A 22,679-nucleotide genomic window follows, 5' to 3' on the forward strand; every position below is an offset into this window, starting at 1 on the left:
CCAGAGATGCGGAGGGTGAGAGGCTTCACCAGAGACAGAGCGGGAAGCAGAACAGGCAGATCTACGAAGTACACCGCTGAAGGGAGCAGCGGGCAGGCCACGAGAGGTCTGCCTCGCCATGTTGTCACCTCCGGGGCAGGTGGGAATCGAACTCACGCAGAAGTGGCCTTAGCCTCCCAGTGCAGTGCTTTAACCCATTGCGCCACCAGGGAGGGCCTAAATTAATCTTAATATCAGTAGTATACCTATGTTAACACCAAACTTTAGTGTTTTTTTTTTATATGAAAAAAATAAGTTTCTAAAGCTGTTTTCACTAGACTTTAGCAACAGATTAAAGGCTATTTAGGTAATCTGAATTTTGTGTTCTTGATTACTCTCAGGGTACCTGAGAAAAATCTTATAAACATTGCTGCAACTTGTCAAAGAAAAAGACCATTTAAAAAATCATTGTCATGCTGAGTAATTAAATATATTATAAAAATCTGTAAGTTTGCTAATCCTATGACAGCTTTCATGATATCAAAAATTCTAAAATGTCGAAGTCTTTGTCTTAAAAGGACTCCAAAGACAGCCAAAAGAAGTGTTTCTGGGACTGTTGGTACCTCATGGGAAGCACTGTAATAAAATAAAAATTGTTACACCGTCCACTTAAATGTAAACTAACGAGGCAAGGCAAGGGTGAGCCTCTAGAGTCAGAAAAGAATAGGAAAAGCAAATCTTTTTTTAAAAAAGAATATTTAGGGAATACATTCCCTGAGGTATAACTCCACAGAGGCTTTCTTATACCTTCCTGGCTTGGTCCAGCGGTCTGGAAGTTCCATTTTCTTTTTTTATTTTGTGCAGACAGAACTGGGGTACAGCCCAGAGGAATGGGGGAAGGAACTCACCATCTCCCCAATTTATTTCTGTTCCTTTTGCTTACTTGCCTGAGCCATCAGTGAAGTTCCTACTGTGGCTTTGTTAGACGCTAACCCGCAGTGGTTTAGTGGCTGGGACACAGCGCTGCCCGCCCACAGCCTGGGATTAATTCCCGGCTGGGAGACTAGACCTGAAAAACTGAAATTACAAATATCACTAGTAGAAAGTGTTCTAAAATTACACGGTATCTTAAAACATAGTATGTTCTGTAGATCCTTCACACTGACCCATTGACATTCACAACTCTAAGACACTGGTCATAGAAGCAGGGAATATATGATAACTGACTTTCCAGGGCACGCAGAAGACAAATGTCAAACCAGTGAATGAGAAAACTGAGGGAAGTTACTCAGGAACAAAAAAATCCTACATTATCCCAGGCTTAATTTGTTGGGGCCATAACAAAGTATATTAATCTGGACCCAGAGACTTAAAAAAATAAAGTCATTTTTTACATCTCATTCCATTATTCAATCTCGACATCAGGCACAAATTCCAGAAGCTAAAGAACCTCAGACTCCTTTCCCCCATGTTTTTGGACATGACCTTCAAGGTTTACAATGAAAGGAGGGTGCTAATTTCTAATCTTGCCTTCCTGCCTATTCTATTAGGACAGCACTGCAAACAGATTCCAAACGAGCCATCTACGGGCTCTTCTAGTCACTGCTGCAAAAGCCAGAAATAATACAAAAGCCAGGGACTCAAAAATAATGAAATATGGCAAACGGACATTACTTGTCATGACCCTTTCGCTGTCTCATGTAATTCATGTCTCTATAGCTACCTATTCTGGATTAATTCATGCTTCTGCCTGAACGAGATGTGTTTCTGCTAGACTCAAGAGGCCTCTTCAGCCACCATTATTGTTACCTGCAGTTCTGCATTCCTGCACAAAGGTCAGAACTACCTGGTCAATCAGTCATAGGAGCCAAACCTTACAAATCAATCAAGAGCAGAAAGCTGGATAACTCTGGGAAGGTATGACCTGGAATGTCTAGGGGGCCGAGGACCGACACATGACAAGGCATGACAGAAGCTGATCAGTGTTATGCCTTGTTGATAAGATTAGAACCATGGCCGGGGGTCTGGGGTATGGTTTTGATGCCCACACTTGGTCATCAAGCAAAAGAGAATTATCTGGTCAGCAGACTCATGTCCTCCTGATGATAAATGATGACAAAAATACATTCTTTAGTTTCAGCCATCTTTTTCTCCTGTCCTACTGTATGTTACTGATGCTGTGTGATTATCCTATGAATAAAAGGGCCAGGATCTTGCTTGTTCAGCAGCATTCTGCATTGTATCTCCTGCTCCACAACTCTTGTTTACCAGTGTGGTGTTGTGGATACAACAAGGAGAAGCTGTTAAACGTGCTAGAAGGTACCTTTTATCTGTCACTGAAGCTATGGGAGCTGCATCAGAAATAAAACCAATAATGGACCGGTTTATATCTCCAAAGCCATTAATTCTTTCTTACAATCTTAAAATATTAAACATGTGACTGACATCCCTTATAGCCCTACAGAGCAAGCGATAGTGAAAAAGAGTGAAGAGGCTCCTTAAAATATAACTTTTTTTTTTTGAAGATTTATTTATTTATGGATACAGAACTGGGTACAGGCCAGAGGTGCAGGGATGGTGAGAGGATTCACCACACACAGAGCGGGGAGCAGAACAGGCAGATAGATGAAGTACACTGCTGAGGGGAGCAGCGGGCAAGTCAGGAGAGGTCTGCCACGCCATGTGGATCACCTCCGGGGCAGGCAGGAATCGAACTCATGCGGAAGTGGCTTTAGCTTCTTAGTGCTGTGCTTTAACCCACTACGCCACCAGGGAGGGCCCTAAAATATAACTTTTAAAATGAAAAAGGAGGTATCGATAGAGTGACTTGCCTCATGGGAACAAATACACAAACTTTCTTGAATTGAAATTCCTTCAGACTAAGAGCTGTTGAGCAACATTTAATTTAAACCTAACTCTTGTGGCCTCATGGCAGTAGAAAATTTTATCCCAGCAGAACGAAGCCCTAGGCCTTTCACCTTATATATACCACCACCCTTTCCAAGGGCCAACTTGGCTGGTACCTGGAGAAGTTTTAACATGGCGGGGAGGGTATGTACCTGTTTTAGCACCTACTGGATCATCTGGGTTCCAGTCAAATCAGTACACCCCTATCATAAAGAATGGATTCTATTCCAGAGTCCCAGCATAGCAATTCAGCCACCACAGGATGCCACTTTTACAAGTCAAAAAGAAAAAAGAGGATCTTAGGCCCTCCCTGGGTTGTGCTGTGGGTTAAAGCACAGCACTGCAAGCCCACAGCAGCTGCTGCAGTGCCAGTTCAATCCCGGCTCAGAGCTGACCCACATGGTGCTGCAGACCTCTCCTGTCTCACCTGCGGATCCCATCAGCAGTGTATGTTGTCAATCTGCCTATTCTGCTCCCCACTGTTTCCAGTGGATATTCTTGCTGCCCCTGCATCTCTGGCCTTTACCCCAGATCTGTATATATAAATAAATAAATCTTAAAAAAAAAAAGATCCTAACGCAGTGAAACAGGACAGGTCTCTCATCACATAAGCATTCCTACCTCTTGCATTTAACAAGCTTGTGACAAAACTTTCTTGATATCAAATTCCAGAAATAGTGAACTTTGATCAGTAAAAGAGTATGGGATGCCTTAGAAGGGTTCTTAATGAGTTATTTTACTTGTGAAAATGTGCTGAAACACATTGGGCCAATCGAAAGATATTAAAATCTCATAGAAAAAATACTGTCATTGAGAAGAAGTCACACCTTTTCAGCACACATACACACATATCTATAGGCACATATATATACACAGATAGATGTGTGTGTGTGTATAAATATATATATATATATATATAAATTGATAAAATGTTCAAAATATAGGAGTTTCTTAACACTTAGTATGTTCTGATATAGTACTATTGGTAAATTCCTATTACTATATTTCTGAAATAAATAGGAATTATAAAATTGAGCAAATATTCTTGTCTTTTGCTTTATACTATAATTTTAGATATGTCATTTTCAAGATTTTAATATTTCTAAAGTTTACTTGTTGAATGTTGTCTTCAGAAAAAAATCACAAAAATGGCTGCTAGCATAGATATGTTTTGGAACTGAAAAGAACAACTAAACCTACAGAAAAACTGAAATGAAAATTGCCAACAGAAGATTAAAACTTACTACTTGGGACAAAGTGCACTGAAGAGAATTTATATAATATTTAATAACATTTAAAAAATATTGGTTTTTAATGTCTTTTTTTTTTTTAATCTCTAAAAAGCTTGTCTTTAATCTAGATAATGATCCAGAGCAGTGGCAATTTGTATCTTTTTTATGAGCGAATTGGCACATTTACTTTTCTCTTTCTCATTCCCCTGAAAATTACTGGCAATATTTGTACTTCTCAGGACAATATGTCTGTCTTTGCATAGACTCTGTGGCCTCTTTTCTACCTCGGTCTCTGCACCTGTGTGTGCCATGGCCTCTCTATGCACCTGTGTGGGTGTGAAGGATTTGGATAAGGCACTTCCACACCACTGCCTTGAGACAATGGCTCACATCACCGGCAGCCAGGACGTGTAGGTAGCTGTTGACTGATTGCATGGTCAGGGTCTGAGGTGGTCTGGGAGTAGCTTGGAAATTACAGCAAGCACCTGCATAGGAAGTCCTCCCTGTACATGTCCCCTCAAGCTCCCCATAAAATTGATTACCTTTTGATTCCTTTGAAGTCCTGTTCCCCATAAAGATGAATACTCTTTGTTTCCCCTGCACCCTGTTTCTCCTGCCCTAGTCACATAATCAATCATTCCTGTTCATTATTACTAAATAAATAGCAAGAGCGCTGCTCACTGAACAGCAGAGTCTTGCCTTGCAAAACTGCTCCACGACTTGTCCCTCAAACATGTCCCCGGGAGTGTACTGGCATGCTCCTGAACACCATAAAACTCAATAGGAAATTTTATTTATTCCTCCTTAAATTAGAAAACTGGAAACATGTTTTATTACAAGGTTTGGACTGAAATTCTTCTGGGAGTAAAATTTGAGCTGAGCCAAGGAGAGCCTGTCACCTTGTTCACTGGGTTCCAAAGATCTCCACAAAAGATGAAGAAGCCGCCTCTACTGGCAGGACTGGGAAAGCCCTGGAAAAAGCCCTGGAAACCTTGAGAAGATGAAACCTCAGGTGAAGGCTGTTGACCCTGAAGTCTGCATGGACTAAATGTTGAAAGCTCATCCTAGGCCCTGTGGAGTTTTCAACTAAGCCAGCAATATTCTGCTTGGTTATTCTGTCCTATGAGTTTATGCAAATACAGGTAAAATAGTTTAAAATTAGATTTAGTTTATTATTTTGCAGAATTGGGGCGAGGGTAGAGAAAGATGATGTCTCAGTAACTTTTTACATTTGTCTTTGGTACTCTTCAGTTAGGACTATATCCTAAACGTCTTCACCTTGGGGAAGGGGAAAATTGATCCCTATTACACTTGGGACTATGATATGTGGTATACCTTATCGCTGCCACACCACAATGAAGGCCTTAACATCATGCTAGGAACTGTGGCATCAGCAAGTGCAGGCCTTCCATAAACTGCACCCCTCCCCCCCCCGTCACCATTCAGCAGGAAGGAGCCAGAGGAAACTACGGTCCTTTCTCCCATAGAAATGGAAGGTCATAACTGATAGTGGGGCTTGATGCAACGAAACAGGCCTGGTCTCTCCTCCTGCTCTACCAGGTAAGCATCCCTACCTATTGCATTTAACAAGTTTGTCTTTTTATGTTCTAAGGAAAGGAAGGACATCCCTAAGAAGATAATAAGGGAGTTATACAACAGGTGCTAACAAAGCAAGTTGGTGCCCACCAGGTCTCCCTATGCTGGCATCAGAAGGATCGGCTGAGCTATCCTGTGGGTCTACTAATCCTAAGTGGCCTGTTCAGCCACCACCATCTTTGTTTCCTGTGCTTATCCCTTCCTATCTGGGGTCAGAACTGCCCAGCCAATCAGTTATAGGGGTCCAACCCTACCAATGCCTTTCAGGTCAATGAAGAACAGAAAGCTGGTCACTCTGGGAAAGGTGTACATCACAGGTATGACCAGAAATGCTGGGGGGTTTCTGGCTGATGTATAACATGGACCCCAGAAGGGCCCCAGAAGTGCGTCAGTGGAACTCCTTGATAAGATGGAAATCATGGCAGGGGGCTAGGTCTTGGTTTCAGTCACAATATGGAATCATCAAACAGATGAGAAGTGCCTGGGGGGCAGACTCAGGACCCCTGAAACTAAAGAAGACAAAGCACATATTCTACTTTTACCCTCCCCTTGTTCTTGGTCCTCTTTCCTCTCACAGCCGAGACTGTACCACCGACTATTCTAAGAATAAAAAAGGCCAGAATCTTGCTCTTTCAGCAGCATCCTGCTCTGAGCAGCCTGCTCCACGACTCCCATTTATTGGTGCTGATGACACGACACTCGCTATCTCCCCCACGCGGACCCTTGCCCATTTCCTCTTTACTGTTTTGTAAAAATATTCCTGCACTCTGACATAGAGCCAGGATGGTGGCCTCTCACCGCGAGCCTGCTGCCCTCTTGAGTTTGTCAACAAATTACTTTCCTTCTCTGCAAACTTGAGTTTGTCAACAAATTACTTTCCTTCTCTGCAAACTTTGTTTCCTTTGATTGGCTGGGGAAACCAGTCATGCATTCAGTATCAAAACCAATACTGATAAAAAAAAAAAAAAATCAACAAGACTTGATACCCTTGAGACTGCTGTATCCTGGCTTGATGAACATCAAGTGCTCTGGATTCATAGCAAACTCAGTTGTGACACAGGCTACCGTTCTATGTGCACAGCTCCTGTTCCTTTGAATATAACACTTTCCTGGGAAGATGTTCAAAGACAACAGGGAGTGTTCCATAATAACATGGACATGATGTTATGGATCTTAGAGACAAACTACAGCACCAAACTACAGCAACTATAGACACAATTATAACAAGGACAAAATGCTCCATTGGTGCCCTTAAATGACATTGTCTATTGGCTGAACCCATAAAACCAGCTCTCAGTGTTAGAATATGGATTTTGTTGGGTATGGATTTATTATTTTTGTTAGTTTTTTTTCCTAGCTCTAAGAGTCCTGTGCTACCTGTTCCACAGAAGTCTTTGTGCTGAGGCTATACTGACCTTCCTACAACTCTCCCAATACCAGCCATTACCTACCCTTCCACCATTACCTGACTCCAACAGAAGGATCGAGCTTGAATAACAAGAAAGGGGGAGATCTGGGACCCTCAGTCTTCTTTGTTATCAAAGCTGTTGCCTTGATGCCCAGGGAGTTAAAAGGTGGAGTCAGGCAGGGCTCCTCTCACCTGGGCAAAAGTCCTGGTATTGAAACAGGGTGGTCCCCAAGAAAAGGGGCGTATCTAGATTCCCTGCTCTACCCCAGGGAGGATGGAGCTGAGCAGAGACAAGTGGAGCCAGAGAAGGAAGAAGCAGGATGGCAAGCCAGGAGACCTGGAGGAGGCCATGGAGAGCAGAGAGACATGTGAAGAGCTGCACTTGCTTCTGGGCCTTGGACTGGTTGAAGCAGATGTGAGGGAGAGACTCGTGGAGAGGTTAACAACAGGCAACATGTATCTTGATTTTATGTCTTCTGTCCCAGATGTGCTGGGCCCAATTTGCCCCTTTCCTATGGGTCCCCATGAGAAGGTGCCTTAGACTTGTGGAGGGCTTTCAGGACTCAGCAGTCCTGTTTTGGACCACCTCTGTTTGGCTGGGCATTTACCCGTGAGGGGATGCGTAACTTTGGGTGCTTGATTCGGAAACTATAATCTTCCCCTTTTCTGTATTGCACACTAATTGTGTTCAAGTTCCTTTCCACTGAATGTTTTATGCACTAGGGTATGCTTTGTCTTAATGCAGCGGATGGCGGAAGTTATTTTGGGTGGTCAAGTTGGGAGTTCTGGGGTGCCCCCCATCCTGGCCTGTAACAGTATGAGGTGCATGCCAGGAAGCCAGTATCAGCTGGAAACAGCAGGTGCACATTATGGCCAGATTAGTGAGATCAGCTAGAATGCCTCAGCAGAAAGTTAGGTAAGAATAGGGATCTCGTGTGATGCTTAGAATAGCAGGAACTATGGAGCACCCCAAGCACTGGCCTGCCCTGGTCATTCTACCCTAGTTTACACCAGAGGATGATGCACACATGTACATTTCCTTGTGTACTGGCCATCTTCTCTGAGGCTGGTTCTAAATAAATATGAGGCTGCCTGTAGATTGGGACTGCACTATTTGTTTTATGCATGCAGAACTGGGGTACAGGCCAGAGGCTCAGGGATGGTGAGAGGGTTCTCCAGAGACAAAGTGGGGAGCAGAACAGGCAGATCGACAAAGTACACTGCTGAGGGGAACAGGGGTCACCTCTGGGGTGGGGATTGAACTAGCACCAAAGTGGGCGATGGCCAGCTTTGCAGTGCTGCACTTTAACCCACTGCACCACCAGGAAGGGCCCAGGGGCTGCACTTTTTTAAGTGTGAGTCCTGCTAGGCCTCTCTCACTTGGGCTTTGAGTATTCTTTCTCTCTTCCTGTACCACTTCCAACGCTGCCACCAGGTGAGGTGACATGACATGAAAAATATGTCGGTAGTCACTTTCCCAGAGGCAGAAAATCTAGTCAGTGCACAGTGTTTGTTACAGGGCAATATGGGGGCCTGACCCTGGGTCCTCACCCACACCTAAAGGGACTTATAATAACACTCAACTGCAGGGACACACAAAAAATGTTAATAGAGGGTTTATTTACAAAAAGGGGAAAATGAAGAAAGGAATACCTTGGGAAGAAAAAAGGAGAGAGATAAGTTGGTGAATGTGTCCTACCAGTTCTGCTGATTTGCAACCCCAATAGCATGCTGAAAGCTGGTGAAAAGCCAAGGCCCCGAAGGCCCACATGTCTGTTTTTATACCAAGCCTGGCTACTTAGCTCCACACTCAGTTCCCAGCAGTCCTCTCTTCAGTGGTGATAACATAGGGTTTTTTTTAAGATTTATTTATTTTTTTCATAATATAATAGTTTATTTTTATATCACTTTGTGTACTTTTCCATCTCAGTTGCAATCCCCTTGGGCTTTCCATCACCAAATCACCCACCCATGTGCCATCACCACAGTCCAGAGCATTCCCCTTCCTTACTGTTTTTGATCCCATTCTCCACTCTACCCCCACAAAATGTCTCTGGTATATAGTTGTTCATCATTATCATTTTCTTGCCTGTTCCGTTACATTCCTGCTATGAGAGAAACCATCCAGTATTTTTCCTTTTCTTTCTGGCTTATTTCGCTAAGCATGATCTTTTCCAGCTCCATCCAATAACATGGGAGTTTTAATCCTTGGTGTCTTGGTTCTCGTTGGCCTGGGGTAACAGTGGGCCCATAAAAACTATTTGTAGAGTTTGTTCAAGAAACCCTTTCCCCCTAAAATCCTGACTCCAGAGAACTAAGGGAAACCAGTATGGATCTGAGGTCTCTTCTCTGCTAATACAATGAGGCTCATGGCTCCCCAAACGTGTAGTCTTGGAGATGAGAAGAAGCAGACCAAGGGACTCGTAGACAAGCATGTGTGTGTGTGGTGTCATTAAAGGCTTTATGTAGTACAGAGAACAAAGCCATGAGTGCCACCATCTTTGTCACTCCTGGACCATGGTTATCCTTACAGAACTGCACAGTTGGCATCTGAGAAAAGTCACCTGAAATTCTGCCTAAATGCAAAGAGATTGCGGCTACCTTTCTCCCTCTGTTTAGGGAAGGTGTTCATCAGCAGAAGGAGGGATCCCTGGAGGCCAGGGTACAGGGCAGGGCTCCAAACAGAGTGGAGGTGCTCCCTGAGAGGAAGCATGGCTGCTGCACCCATGAGTTAGTCTTTAACAGTGGAATTAGAGTGCTGACAAAGCTCAATTATTTTGCTCATTAAGATGACTGGTCTGGACTGGACTGACCATTTTCCAATTAACTCCTGACACCTGGCTATAATAATGATTGAACTAACCCATTTGACTCCAGTGTGGCTGAAAGAGCAGATGCAAGTAAACTGACCGCAGCATTCTAACACTCTTCTCACCCAGAATAAAGGATTTATTCGCTGGGAACTTCTTCCAGGAACTTTAGAATCCTACAAAAGCAGATTGGACTTGACAGGCAAGGGTTTTGGCCCAAGATTAATTTGAGCATTTTGCTCAAAAGCTGGCTCAGTCATTTGTTTTGGGGAATGTGGGGCTGTGAGGCCCTCTCCTTCATGTGAGAGGGAAAGACCACCAGCAATACCAGAGGCCTGGATCAGGGGAACCCTGATCCTGCCAGCCTACAGTAGTGTTCTTCTCTTCCCTTTTGCCTGACCCCTTCATATCAGCCCTTCCTTTTGGGTGTGATGAGGGGCCTTTGGGGACTAGACATGCCACCTCCCCCAAAACCCCCTGGTCACTACTGGAGTCTGGCATTTTTTAGGGGGAGTGGGGAGGGGCTAGGATAACAGGAAGTGCTTATAAAGCACAAGGGGCTTTCATTTAGGACCACCCAAACTCAAATAGACTTGTTTTGGTCTATTTTCCCTGTATTAAAGTAACAAGTGGGTTTGGTCCTTGTGTGTGTGTGTGTGTGTGTGTGTGTGTGTGTGTGTGTTTGTGTTTAATCACTACTCTCAAACTATTGACCAGAGAATAAAGGGACACGCAGAACATTTTTGTCTGGTCTGATGATACACATTTTAAAGTAAGACAATATAAAAAAATAGAAGATATTACATTAAAAACAAAACGATTTCCAACTTCTGAGCAGTTGGCTATATAGCACTGGCCTCATTTTTTTTTTTAATTTATGCATACAGAACTGGGATTCAGGCCAGAGGTGCAAGGGTGGTGAAAGGATTCAACAGAGACAGAGTGGGGAGCAGAACAGGCAGACTGATGAAGTACACTGCTGAGGGGAGCAGCGGGCAGATCAGGAGAGGTCTGCCATGCCAAATGGGTCACCTCCCTGGCCGGAGATTGAACTTGTGTTGAAGCGGCAGCAACTAGCTTAATAGTGCTGTTTTAACCTGTTGTGCCACGAGAGAGGGCCCCTGGCCTGATTTTTGTGTGGCCTGGTGCTGTGTGGTGGCTGAAGCTGCAATAGGGTCCCCTTGTACCCAAGCATCTTCATACATTTATGTTGCCTTTTCCTGCACGTAGAGTTCGGGATTCCTAGAAGAATGCCCTGCAATTTCCACAAACTGGGCATGGCACAACAGTGTCAGCCTACAATAGTCCTTCTCTCCCCTTTGCCTGGGAGTCAACAGTCTCACTGGATCTTGTGCTCACTGCAATTATTCAGAAATGCATTGTTTTTCCTTCTATGAGCTGGGACACCTGTCTTGTTGCTGGTCAAATGAGACTGTCTGGTAAGCTGTGTCTCTCAATAAGTGGAACATGCTGTAAAACATCAGCAGTTCTCCCTCTGAGCACCAGCAGTTCCAAAAGGAAGATCATTAGGATTCGTAACACTGAGTTAACCATATCCAAATAATATTAAAGTCAGGAGGGGCTGCAAATTAATAAACCTTTCCTGTCTGAGCTGGCAGCTGGGCGGTCTCCTCTGTTCCTGTCTGGGTTTGCACGTGACTAACTGCACGCTCCAGGGATTTGCATTAGCACATCATAAGTAAAAATCCTATTAAAATGACATTCTCTTCATCATTATGATCGCTTTAGTGAGTGGTATTGACTATCAGGGGCATTGTCTGGAGCAGCCTGGCAAGGGGTTTACCTAACCGCCTGGCCACCCTGGGCAAAGGCCTTCTATCAAGTGCTAAGTTCCCCCAGCCTGGAGGTGGTTACAGAAAGAACTTGTTTCTAACAAAGCTTCTGCCATGGTCCCCTGCCCCCATCCCTCCCATGACCTGACCTGAATTTATAGGTGCTTAACTATTATTCATTTCACAAATGCTATAGTGAAATTCTTCACATTTCTTCATCTCTAAAATTCCCAGCATTCTTTGGAACAACAAAATGCTTCCACTGTGACTGACTCTTGCGGGAATAAAGTACCAATTCTATACAAGATATAAAAAGCCTCTTGGGATTTCATTCCTACCTGTTGCTCCCAACGTGGGTCCTAACACTTATCAATGTCTGTGTCTTCAGTCCCTCCCTGTATCTGGCCACCCTGAAAGCTTACAGACATTTGAAGAGGACCTTCTTCTTCCCCTCTGCCCGTGTATGGCTCCCTGGCTCCACCTCCCTGAATTGGCCACATTATCTTTGGTGATGTCCCCTCCCAGGGGTTTTCCCAGGTCCTTAACCCAAGGCCCAGGTCAGGTGGCCCTGGAACATCTCCCACAGACACCTCCACTATTCTACCTGTTGCTCGCACACATATTGCAGAGGCTTGTAAGCAGTCTGCTATGTGTTGTTCTCAGGGAAACTTCCAGAGGACAGAGGTGCTCATTTGAACCACTGATGACTGATCCCTGGTATTTAACACCAGACATGGCCATATAGTTGGTGCTCAGAATTATCTGCTGCATAAAGACATTGATTACGCTTCTGGAATCACTGGGGTGGCCAAGCATTTGAATATACACAATATGACTGGCTTGAGTTCTTCCTGGACAGAGCCAGAAAGTTCTGTCATAGTTGTGTAACAGGGTGGTCCCCAGGAGAAAGGGAGTTTCCAGGGGAGGATGGAGCTGAGCAGGGAGAAGAAGCTGGAGAGGAGACTGGGGAAGGAAGGAAGCAGGATGGAGAGCCAGAAGGCGACCTGAGGAAGCCACACAGAGGAGAGAGACATGTGAAGAAGCTGTACTTGCTTCTTGGTCCTGGACTGGCCGAAACAGTCATGGGTGAGACCTGTGGGGAGGTTAATGATGGCAGCTTTTATCTTGATTTTGATTTTGCTCTTTTCCTGCCAGACTTGTCTGGCTGTTTCTGACCCTTTTCTATGGGTCCCCACTGGAAGGTGCTTTAGACTTGGGGTGGGCTTTTGGGCCTTGCTTTGTGCCAAACCTGTTTAGCTGAATTTTTATCCATAGCGGATGGGCAACTTTGGGTGCTTGATTTAGAAACTATATTCTTTATTTTTTCTGTGTTACACACTACCTTAAAGTTCCTTTCCATTAAAGGCCTATGTGTTTTGTCTTGATGAGGTGGATGGCAGAAACTATTTAGAGCAGGCAGGTTTGGGAGTTCTGGGGTGCCCCTCTCCCTGCTCTGTAACAGTTACAGAAATATTGGTGGTAAATGCTGTAAGATTTTTGAAATAAGATATCAAGGTCAAAGCTGAACAATGTCTGAAATCCAGAGAGTAAAAAAATGGCATTTTTAGAATTTTAAGATGATTCACAAAATGGGTCAAAAGATAATTCATCAGTAGGTAGTCTTAAAAGATCTTTGGATTGTCTTCTTCTTTCTTTTCCCCCTTCCTTACTCATCATTCACTTCTTTGGTGCCTGGGGGCTATAATTTGCATTGAGCACAAAACAATATGAAGTGTGAGGCACAGGTCTGCCTTCCAGGGGCTCAGATGAAGTGAAAGGCCTGATGGAGAGGAAACTAGGGAGTGACAACAAAAGGGTAGATTTGTTTTTCCATGGTGCCTGGAGAGTACAGAGGTGGGTACTGTCATCCAAGGGTGACTCAGGATGTCTTCCTGGAGGAGGAGACTTTATTGGCTGTACACACTGCAGACATCAAGTGATTTGTATGACAAGCTACTTCTGGTAATGTTCTGCCTGAGCAGGGAACAGAATAAGGGGAGAGAAAGATACACACTGGCCTATATACACCACTGAATTGTTAGCATAAGTATGTGGTGTTTTTTTATACTTACCAACTTTCAGAGGGAGGGCAACCGAGGCTTCTGATTATTAATAGGCAGCATGTACATTTTTCGGTGTTAATTTCTTTAGTAGGAGATTGCTATGAAATGGTGTATGTCTTTTTTCTCTCACCCAATTCATATGCTTGATAGGGGATAAGAAAAGTTGGAAAGGAGGCATCGCAAGGCCAGAAGCTGGAGATAGGGGTAAAAATAATGAACACATTCATTAAAGAAGCTATATAGAAAAGTCAAGAATCCGGAGATAGACCAGAGGTGGGGATACAGAGATTGAAGCCTACTGTAAAAAATCACCAGTTCTTCCCCACTGACCTAGTGAAAGCAAATAGAGAAAGAATCCCTAGGTGCCAACCCTAGAAATAATTCATTTAACATCAGTTAACATTCTCAAAAAGGAATGAAATGAGCCCCCCCCCCCCCCCCAAAAAAAAAAAAAGAAGAAGAGTGAATCAGTGCAATTTCTGCACTGGCACCGAACAGCAGCCTTCTGCCCCCTATGACTATGCAGACAAGCAGACAACTCTCCCTCCACAGGGCAGCAGCCTCCTGCTTGCCCATGACCTGTACCCAGCTGGGGCTTCTCTCACTGGCCTCCCTCAGCAGAGGCTGCTCTCCTAAGGCTGCCGTGGTCAGCCCTACAACCACGCAAGCCTCTCTTTTAGCAAACCTGTCCCTATAAACCTGCCCTATTAGACATAACTCATGTCTCTGTGTCATGGAGAAACTCTCCTGAGAAATTCACCAGCACTGCTGAAAGGGGAACACTGGTGAAATTTTCCCAGAGTTCCCAGAGTTCATCCAAGGACTCCACTCTCAGACCCAGTATCTCCCAAAACGATGTTGACACTGCTAACATCCTATGTGACTATTTTTTTGAGGTCTGGGCCTTTTGTAAAAGGGCATGCAGGTTAAATGAGACCAGAAGGATGGGGCCCTAATCCTCTAGGACTTGGGCATTAGAAGAGGAAAAAGCACCCCAATTTTCCACATGAGGATACACCACGTGAGGATGCACGAGAAGGTGAGAAGGTGATTGTCAACAAGCTGGGAACTGGCTCTTACCAGGAAATGAAATTGGCAGGCACCTGATCTTGGATGCCCAAGCCCCTCAGTGCCCCCAAAGCTCTGAGAAATGAGTATGTCTTATTTAAGTTGCCCAGTCTATGGTGTGTGGCTGCAGCCTGAGCTGACAAAGACAAAGAAGAAGACAGATCTTGAGAAAATGAAAATTTAACAATTTTAAGGGAGTTCTTCAAGACTGTAAATGTTTTACATTTCAGTGAGAATTCTGGTTTCTAAATTATTTTTTTTAATTTAAAAATGAAAACATTTAAAAATTTAAATTAGCAAGAACTGAAGCCACATACATATGGCATGAGATCAGAGTAGTTTGTAGGTGCTTAGTGCCTCTCAGTACCTCCTTAAATTCACCACTTTAGGGACACATTTCAAAATAGCTAGATTCAAGATATCTTTATCTGGAGAACCAGAATTTCTGCCTTACCTATTTTTAATTTCAATCCCTGTGACTTCATCTGCCTAGATCAGTGTTTCTCAATCCCATCTTAGAAAATGCTGCAGGGCACCTATAATTATCCTGGCCAGTATAGCAATGTTCTTATTAAAACCTCTCACAATATGGAGTTTATTTTAATTCACCTCAATTCATATTATGTCTCTAAAAACATCCCATATAAACCATATGGCACTAAGAAGGTAGCGGAGCGGTTGGGAAATGAATCAATGCCAACATCTCATAATTTCTGCACAACCCAGAATTTCTAATTCACAGGCACATATACTGATTGTGAAGCCACGTTTGTACAAGCCTGGGACCCAGCAGGATGAGATTTATTGGGAACAGACTAGGCAGATGTTTCAAACATGTTCCCTATAAGTTTGACACCCTTGACTTGTAGTCTGAAGTCCCACCATGAAGAGCGTCCCTGAGGTAAAGACTTTTTTTTAGCGTGTGCCTCGCCTGTGCAGGTGAGGTGGGCAGCCTGCAGTCACAGCTCCATGTGAATGAGTTCCACCCGGAGAGCTTCCTGGTGGCCTCTGACATCAGGCGCTGGGAGCTGGGGGACTCAGTGGTAGAGAGAATAGGGTGGAGGCAGGAAAAGCAGAAAGGAAGAAAGATTAAGAAATAGCTCTAGATGAGGAAGGGAATGGGGCTTAGGAGGGAGGGAAGAAGAGTGAGCGCCCCAGAAGCACTCAGGATGGGGTGGGAGCAGAAAGAAAGCAAAAAATGATGCTGGAGGGTAAAGCCAGGGAATCAGCATCCTCTGACAGGCTGCATCAAACAGCACCCATTCTGCAAGGCCCTCCTGTCTGCCAGCACGCACCCTCTTGATTATTATTATTATTTATTTGTTTTTAATTATTATTATTTTTTAAAGATTTATTTATACTTACAGAACTGGGGTTAGGCCAGAGGTGTGGTGGATGAAAGCATTCATCAGAGACGGAGTGGAAAGCAGAACAGGCAGATTAACAGGTACACTACTGAGGGGAGCAGCCGGTGGGTCAGGAGAGGTTTGCCATGCCATGTGGGTCACCTCTGGGGCAGGGATCGAACTCGTGCTGCAGTGGCTTTGTAGAGCTTCCTAATGTGGTGCTTTAACCCACTGCACAACCAGGAAAAGCCCCCTCTTGATTATTTTAAATCCTTTCTATAAAAACATTACATCCTCCTTTAGGAATGGAAGACTGTATAGGTTGCTACACAGATACTTCTTCTGAGACACTGACCCTAGGGGAAGGAACCCCCACCCCACCAGTCTCCACAGCCTTGGGAAATGGCCACTTTGAAGCTTTTGATTCGACAAATGACACTTTATTTGTCATTGACAAGTGGGACACAGTGGCCCTGGTGATGACAAGTCATGCGGCTCTGAAGTGAGTCATAGATTTTCTTCCACTTGACAAAAGAATAGGCACTGTTCCCGGTGCCCGCTTCACCGTTGACTTTAAAGTCAGGTCTCTGGTCAATCTGTGTCACCAAAAGCAAGGTCACACCCTCACCCAAAGGAAACAGAAGACATCAAAGAAGAGACATGAATGGTTATGATAGAAATATGTGCGAACACAGATCAGAAACTAGGCTCGGGGGTCAGAGAATCAGCTTCCTAGGAACTCTGTGAGGAGCACAAGGACACACGCGGGTCAGCTGCCCCTGCACCAGTTCCAGCGAGACGTGTGGCTCTCCCCGCTTCAGACTCGGCTTCCTGGAGGCAATGCTCATCTGGACTCTAAGGCACTAAGTCTACCCAACTGTTTTTTCCAAAAATCAGTAAGTGCCCCAGACCTTGAGGTGCCCACCCACTGCTGTCATCTCTGGCGCACGACCAGCACCCCGTGAAAGCTGAGCTCAGCTGGCACAAAGCCAGGCAAGCTCGTACCTGGTCCAGCTTCCAGTGGAACTCCGCGGGGCGGAAGGTGTCGGCCTGGTCGAAATCCTTCCGCAAAAGGAAGACGAGGCGGCAGTTGTGCACGTACAGAGCGTAGTGATGCCTGTTCATTTCTGAAATGCAGAAAGGATTTGAGTCGTGAGACTATCTCTTTGTTAATCTCTTCTGAGAAGTAGCCAGCTACATCACATCTCAAAGGACAAAGAAATGGAGCATTCCAGTTTCCTCTTTCAAAACTGGTTTTGTTGAGTGTTCTAGAATACACATCACGAAGACCACTGTATCGGCAGAGGATGAATCAAGAAATGCCACAACGAAACTTCTGCTTTAAGTTTAGGCTTTGAATACCAACCTAATTTATACTCAGATGCTGTATCAGAAGGAGGATAAACATTATTTAAGTTAACAAGGTCTTTGTTTGGGGTAACAAGCTTCTGGGAGGGTTGAGATCTTTCTGACATTCACCCCTACCACTCTGGGCTCATTTACACAGCTGTTGCTGTAGAAATGTTGGGCTTTAATTTTAAGTCATCAGTCTTGACTCTATAGTCTATCTAACATGTGGAGTTAAGGGAGCTGCTTCACTTTTAGTTGCTGGGAAGAAGGTTGATTTCCCAGAATCGGGAATGATTTTGTGACTTTGCCCATACACAGATAATGGAGAGAGTATTTTTCTGATTGAAAAAAAAAAAAAAAAAACAAAACTTTTCCTGTATAGGAAATTTCATATCATAGACCCTAGTTATGATGTCCCATAATCTCAAGATAATACCCATTGGTAGGAAAGAGTCTACCCTTTGACCAATACTCAGAGAACTAACATTTCTCTGTTACATTTACTACACATTTACTACTGCAGTACACACAGAATCTGCCAGCAGACAGACATGTACTCTATTACATTGCGCAAATGAAGAGGTGAATAGAGGCAGGGGAAAGAGCGTGGGCCCTGAACTCACACAGACTTTGAGTGGAGCTAGATCTCTGGGTGGTGTTGGGGCAGCTGTTTTGACTCCCAGAGCCTCAGTTTTAGTAACTGTGGTTTAGGTTATCCTAAACCACAAGGACAGGATCCTACCTTATATCTATATGAAGAGGCTGTTATACACATCAGAAGAGGGTATTATGATTGATTCCTGTACATCCTTTACAAACCTTGCTCATGAGCTGTGGTAGGGAGGACCTAACACTATCACTAGGCAGGAACTGACTAGTCTTGCCTCGGCAACTGGGCTCATGCAAATCCCTTTGCCACAGGGATGGGCTCAGGACCCAGGCTCAAGTCCAGCAGGGCAGGTCATTCTTTTAGACACAGGGCTTCGCTCAGGAATTGGCAAGTGACTCAATTCAGGTGTATGATTCAGTAGCTTTACTGAGTAGTTCTGGGAAAGCATTATCTCTTCTAGCAGAGGGTAAATAGAAGAGACACTTTTTAAAGAATATAAAGAAATTGTAGTATATAACTAGGATACTTGGGACAGTCATATTTGCTTACATGAAATTGATGCAGTTATGGGGACAGAGCTAAGCAATTGCAGAATAAAGGAGCCAGGACCTTGATGGTGTTTTGTCCCAATTTCTGTGACTGGCTGCAAGAAAGGAAGGCGGGAGGCAGAAAGGCTGAGCAAGCAGAGTTTATTACTCCCGGACAGCAGCTGAGACTGAGCCCCTAGAGTGGGGTCGACAGCTACTGCCAACTCAGTAAGGGGGAAGGGTCTCCTATATAGGTTCTAAGCTCAGATTTCAAAGGGCTGACTCATCGCTGTGTCCTTGATGTGAGGCCCAGTTCGTTACCACCTTCAGCTAGTCCCATCTGGGATGCAAGACCCAGTTAATTGGATGCAAGGCCTAATTTATTACAGTCCCTCAGTAAATCCGTACTTGGTCACTCCCAACAGATGGCACTTTGTCTGAAGCTGCATAGCTCTGTATGATACATTCATATATAAGAACTCCACATTCCTTTATTATTATTAAAGATTTATTTTTATGTACTTATGTATACAAGAACTGGGGTATAGGCCAGAGGTGTGTGTGTGTGGGGGGGGTGAGAGGATTCACCAGAGACAGAGTGAGGAGCAGAACAGGTGGATCTACTGAAATACACTGCAGAGGGGAGCAGCAGGTGAGACAGGAGAGTTTTGCTGCGCCATGTGGATCAGCTCCCTGGCCTGGGATTGAATTTATGTCTTAGTGGCTGGCGATATAGGTTAATAGCACCGAGACTTTAGCCCCTGTACCACCACGGAGGCCCCTATTATTATTATTATTTTAATTATCTGATATGTGTTTGATCTGTATTTCCAAATCTTGTAACTGTAAGCCCCTTAATGGATACAATGAGAAATGCATGTAAAGTATCTGCCAGAAGAGATAGTCAGTTACACATTGACTATATAATTATTTCTATAAGGACTATTACACTGCCTCCTGACCACCATAACATAACCAAGTAGTGTCAGATGTTGATTTCATGAAAGCATTGCCATTCTTTAGAATGTAACCAATGAGTTGCAGAGTGTGACAGGGTTGGCCTAGGTCACTTTCCGGGTGACCACTGGAGCTTGTAGTTGGCAAAATACCCAAATATGATATGGGGACTTTATTCAATGTTTCACCTCCCTTCATAATTGCATAACTATTTCTGATATTTTCTGTTGATAATTGTCAGAAAGCAAAGTAAAAATTTGTCCCTTTAGTTTCAGACCACAGTCAGGAGAGGTAGATGAGGAGGTGAAACAAGAATGAAAGACAGGAGCTTGCTGGAGGTCTCCAGATTCCTCTCCCATTGCCCCAACAGTCTTCATGCCTGTAATTATCACACACCAGGGTGACTGGTTTCTCAGTAGATTGGGCATAAAGAGCTCAGGAACCAGTTTCATTTTGCTTGTCCTTCAGTGTTCTTTATTGTACCTGATTTCCCTTTGCCCATATTTCTGGGAGTTTCTAAAGTCTTCTGGGCACTTTCAGGCATTCAAATAGTCTTGAAGTGTCTACTTTGAATCATACACCACGCTCTTAGCTAGTTAAAAGATTCCTTTTCTCTGCTTGGACCTGGCCATGGCTTGTTGATCAAAGCCACAGGAGGCCGGTAGGATCTGTTTTTTTTTTTCTTTTTTCATTTCGTTGCCCCCCCCCCCCGCCCTCCCAAACTTCTCCTGGCTCCACTGATGGCCAGAGACAGGATGGCAGATGAGAAGGTGCTACAGTAGTGCTCATCTGGGACTCTGTTTGAAGTCTCTTTAAAGAGCCAGTAGAGTTTGTCATTTTCTCAGGGATATCAAATGTCCTCTGTCACAGCAATGTCTACATTCAGGCTCCTTCCTGGGCACACTGATTATTTTTGGAGAGGTCCTGCAGAGACCACAAGGTACCCATGGACACTGAAGTGGGCCTTGGTAGCTTTTTATCCCAACCCTTTCCTCTTTCTCCCACATCCTCAACAAGAATGCACCTGCTATTATCTGTACACTGAAAATGACCTAAATAGTGATGCTGCTTGGTTCCTTTCTGGATGACCGGGGGCCTCTGTGCCAGCTCCAAGCCTGTCTTTGTTGACTCTCACCTCTTCACTCCTGATGTCAGTGATCCTGATCACCCTCTGGTCAGCCTTGTGTGGTTCCTCTCCCCCTGCCCATCATATCGACTCCTCTGGCCAGCATCTTCTCTTCATGGAATGCAGCTGCCCTCACCAGCCTCTTGCCTTCAGACCCCTGGGTAAGAGTCAGGGCCCAGTTTGTACACACCCCACACTTCCATGGATGTGAGGGGGACTTTGCAGAGCTCTCCTGGGCTCAGCTCTGCCACCACTGAGGAGCTGGTCTAACTATTTGCAGCTCGGTTAACAAGTAGCTGGGAGTGAGAGTCCCATTTCCTGAATGACAGATGACCTCAGTCCCTCTGAGTGGTTTTCTGAGCATCTTTGGATGTGTGGGAGCATGTCTGCACTTTCCCTACAGACATGGGAGACCAGGCCACCTTACTCACCTGGAAATTGCTGGGCTAAATAGGCCCCTCTATTGAAAAGCCCCTTAGACACCTCCTAGCAATGAATGGCCAGTAATCATTCAATGCTCTCAGCTGACACTCAGAGATAACAAAAGGGTTGAATGCCAGGAAGAGGGGATCCTGGCACAGGGATGGGTGCGTGTGTGCGTGTAGGGGCAAAGTTACTGAGAAAAAGCAGGAAAGAGCATCATCACTTATACCTGGAATGGAGAGGTAAGGCCAGCAAAGGTGGGGCTGCAGGGCTGGGGCCTGTGCATTCCCCTTAGATGTGTCTAGTGCATCCTGTTTCCTCTAAAATGTGAATAGAAAAATGTGAATAGAAATAAGTCACCACCACTGCCACACTCTGGTGGAGGGAACAAACTTTCTATTCTATTCTATTCTATTCTATTCTATTCTATTCTATTTCTATTCTATTCTATTTCTATTCTATTCTATTCCATTCTATTCCAATTCTATTCCATTTCTCTCCTCTCCTCTCCTCTCCTCTCCTCTTCTCTTCTATTCTATTCTAAACTTGTTCTGTAATTGAAAAGGCAGCATCAACAATGGAGGACCCTGGGTCTCTAAATATCTGGCCAGCCCAGAGCTGTCTCACGCCCAGACGCCCAGTGCTCCCTGGGTGGATGGATGATGACAAAGACTTTGGCTGTTGGTAATGGTGATAGTGATTTTTTTTTACCTTTTCAAAATTGCCAACAGCCTTTGCTGAGTAGTCAATTCTATTGTTCAACTATTTATAAATTACTTCCTGAGGGTTCAGCATCAATACGTTTATTTAGTGGATAAGGCAGAAACTAACATAATCTCCATGAATGGTTATTTGCATCAGTAACCATCCTAACATTTACATTCTTTGATTCACTAATTTAACTTCTGGTCACAGAGTAATCAGAAGTGGCTCCAAAAGTACATATAGATATGCTTGTTACAGCATTGTCTTACTTTCCTTTAAAATGATACAATTTAAATGCCTGACAGAAGGGAGACAGCCAAATGAAGTATAACAAAACTGCATGATGGAATTTTAGACTGTCATGTAATTCATATTGTTAAAGAATATTTTATCACATACAGAGATGATCTTTATATAATGTGATGTAAAGGAAAGAGAACATAATGGTATCACATGTATTATAAAAAGCAGATTGAAAATTATAGATATTCCACATATACAGTGAAATAAAAATAAGATTTCACTTGGTAATGAAGTATACCAAATGTTATCAGAAAATATCTCTAAGTGTTAGGATTTTATACTTTTCTGTGTTTTCCATTATAAACATGTATTGCTTTTATAACTTGAACAAAATTCTGATATATAGAAGCCCTAATCAAGTTTCAATTTATTTCTCATATTTAAAAAATTTAGGTCAGGAGTTATTTTTAGACTTTTAAGTTGGAGAAAAATATTCCCTATTTCTTTGGATCAATGTTGAGCTCATTTTTAAAGTA

The 22,679-nt window shown here is 43.9% G+C and overlaps 1 protein-coding gene across 1 annotated transcript in view; it reads right to left on the reverse strand.

The window, feature by feature from the left end:
- CLSTN2 (calsyntenin 2) overlaps positions 1 to 22,679 on the reverse strand; it is a 599,321-nt gene that overhangs the window by 96,603 nt on the left and 480,039 nt on the right. Inside the window, exon 8 of the mRNA XM_004682158.2 lies at positions 17,208 to 17,329. Coding sequence (XP_004682215.1) covers positions 17,208 to 17,329 — 122 coding nt within the window. The remainder of the gene's footprint in view (positions 1 to 17,207; positions 17,330 to 22,679) is intronic.

This window comes from Condylura cristata, unplaced genomic scaffold (assembly GCF_000260355.1).
Source record: "Condylura cristata isolate star-nosed mole 26May11 unplaced genomic scaffold, ConCri1.0 scaffold00014, whole genome shotgun sequence".
Lineage (NCBI taxonomy): Eukaryota > Metazoa > Chordata > Mammalia > Eulipotyphla > Talpidae > Condylura > Condylura cristata.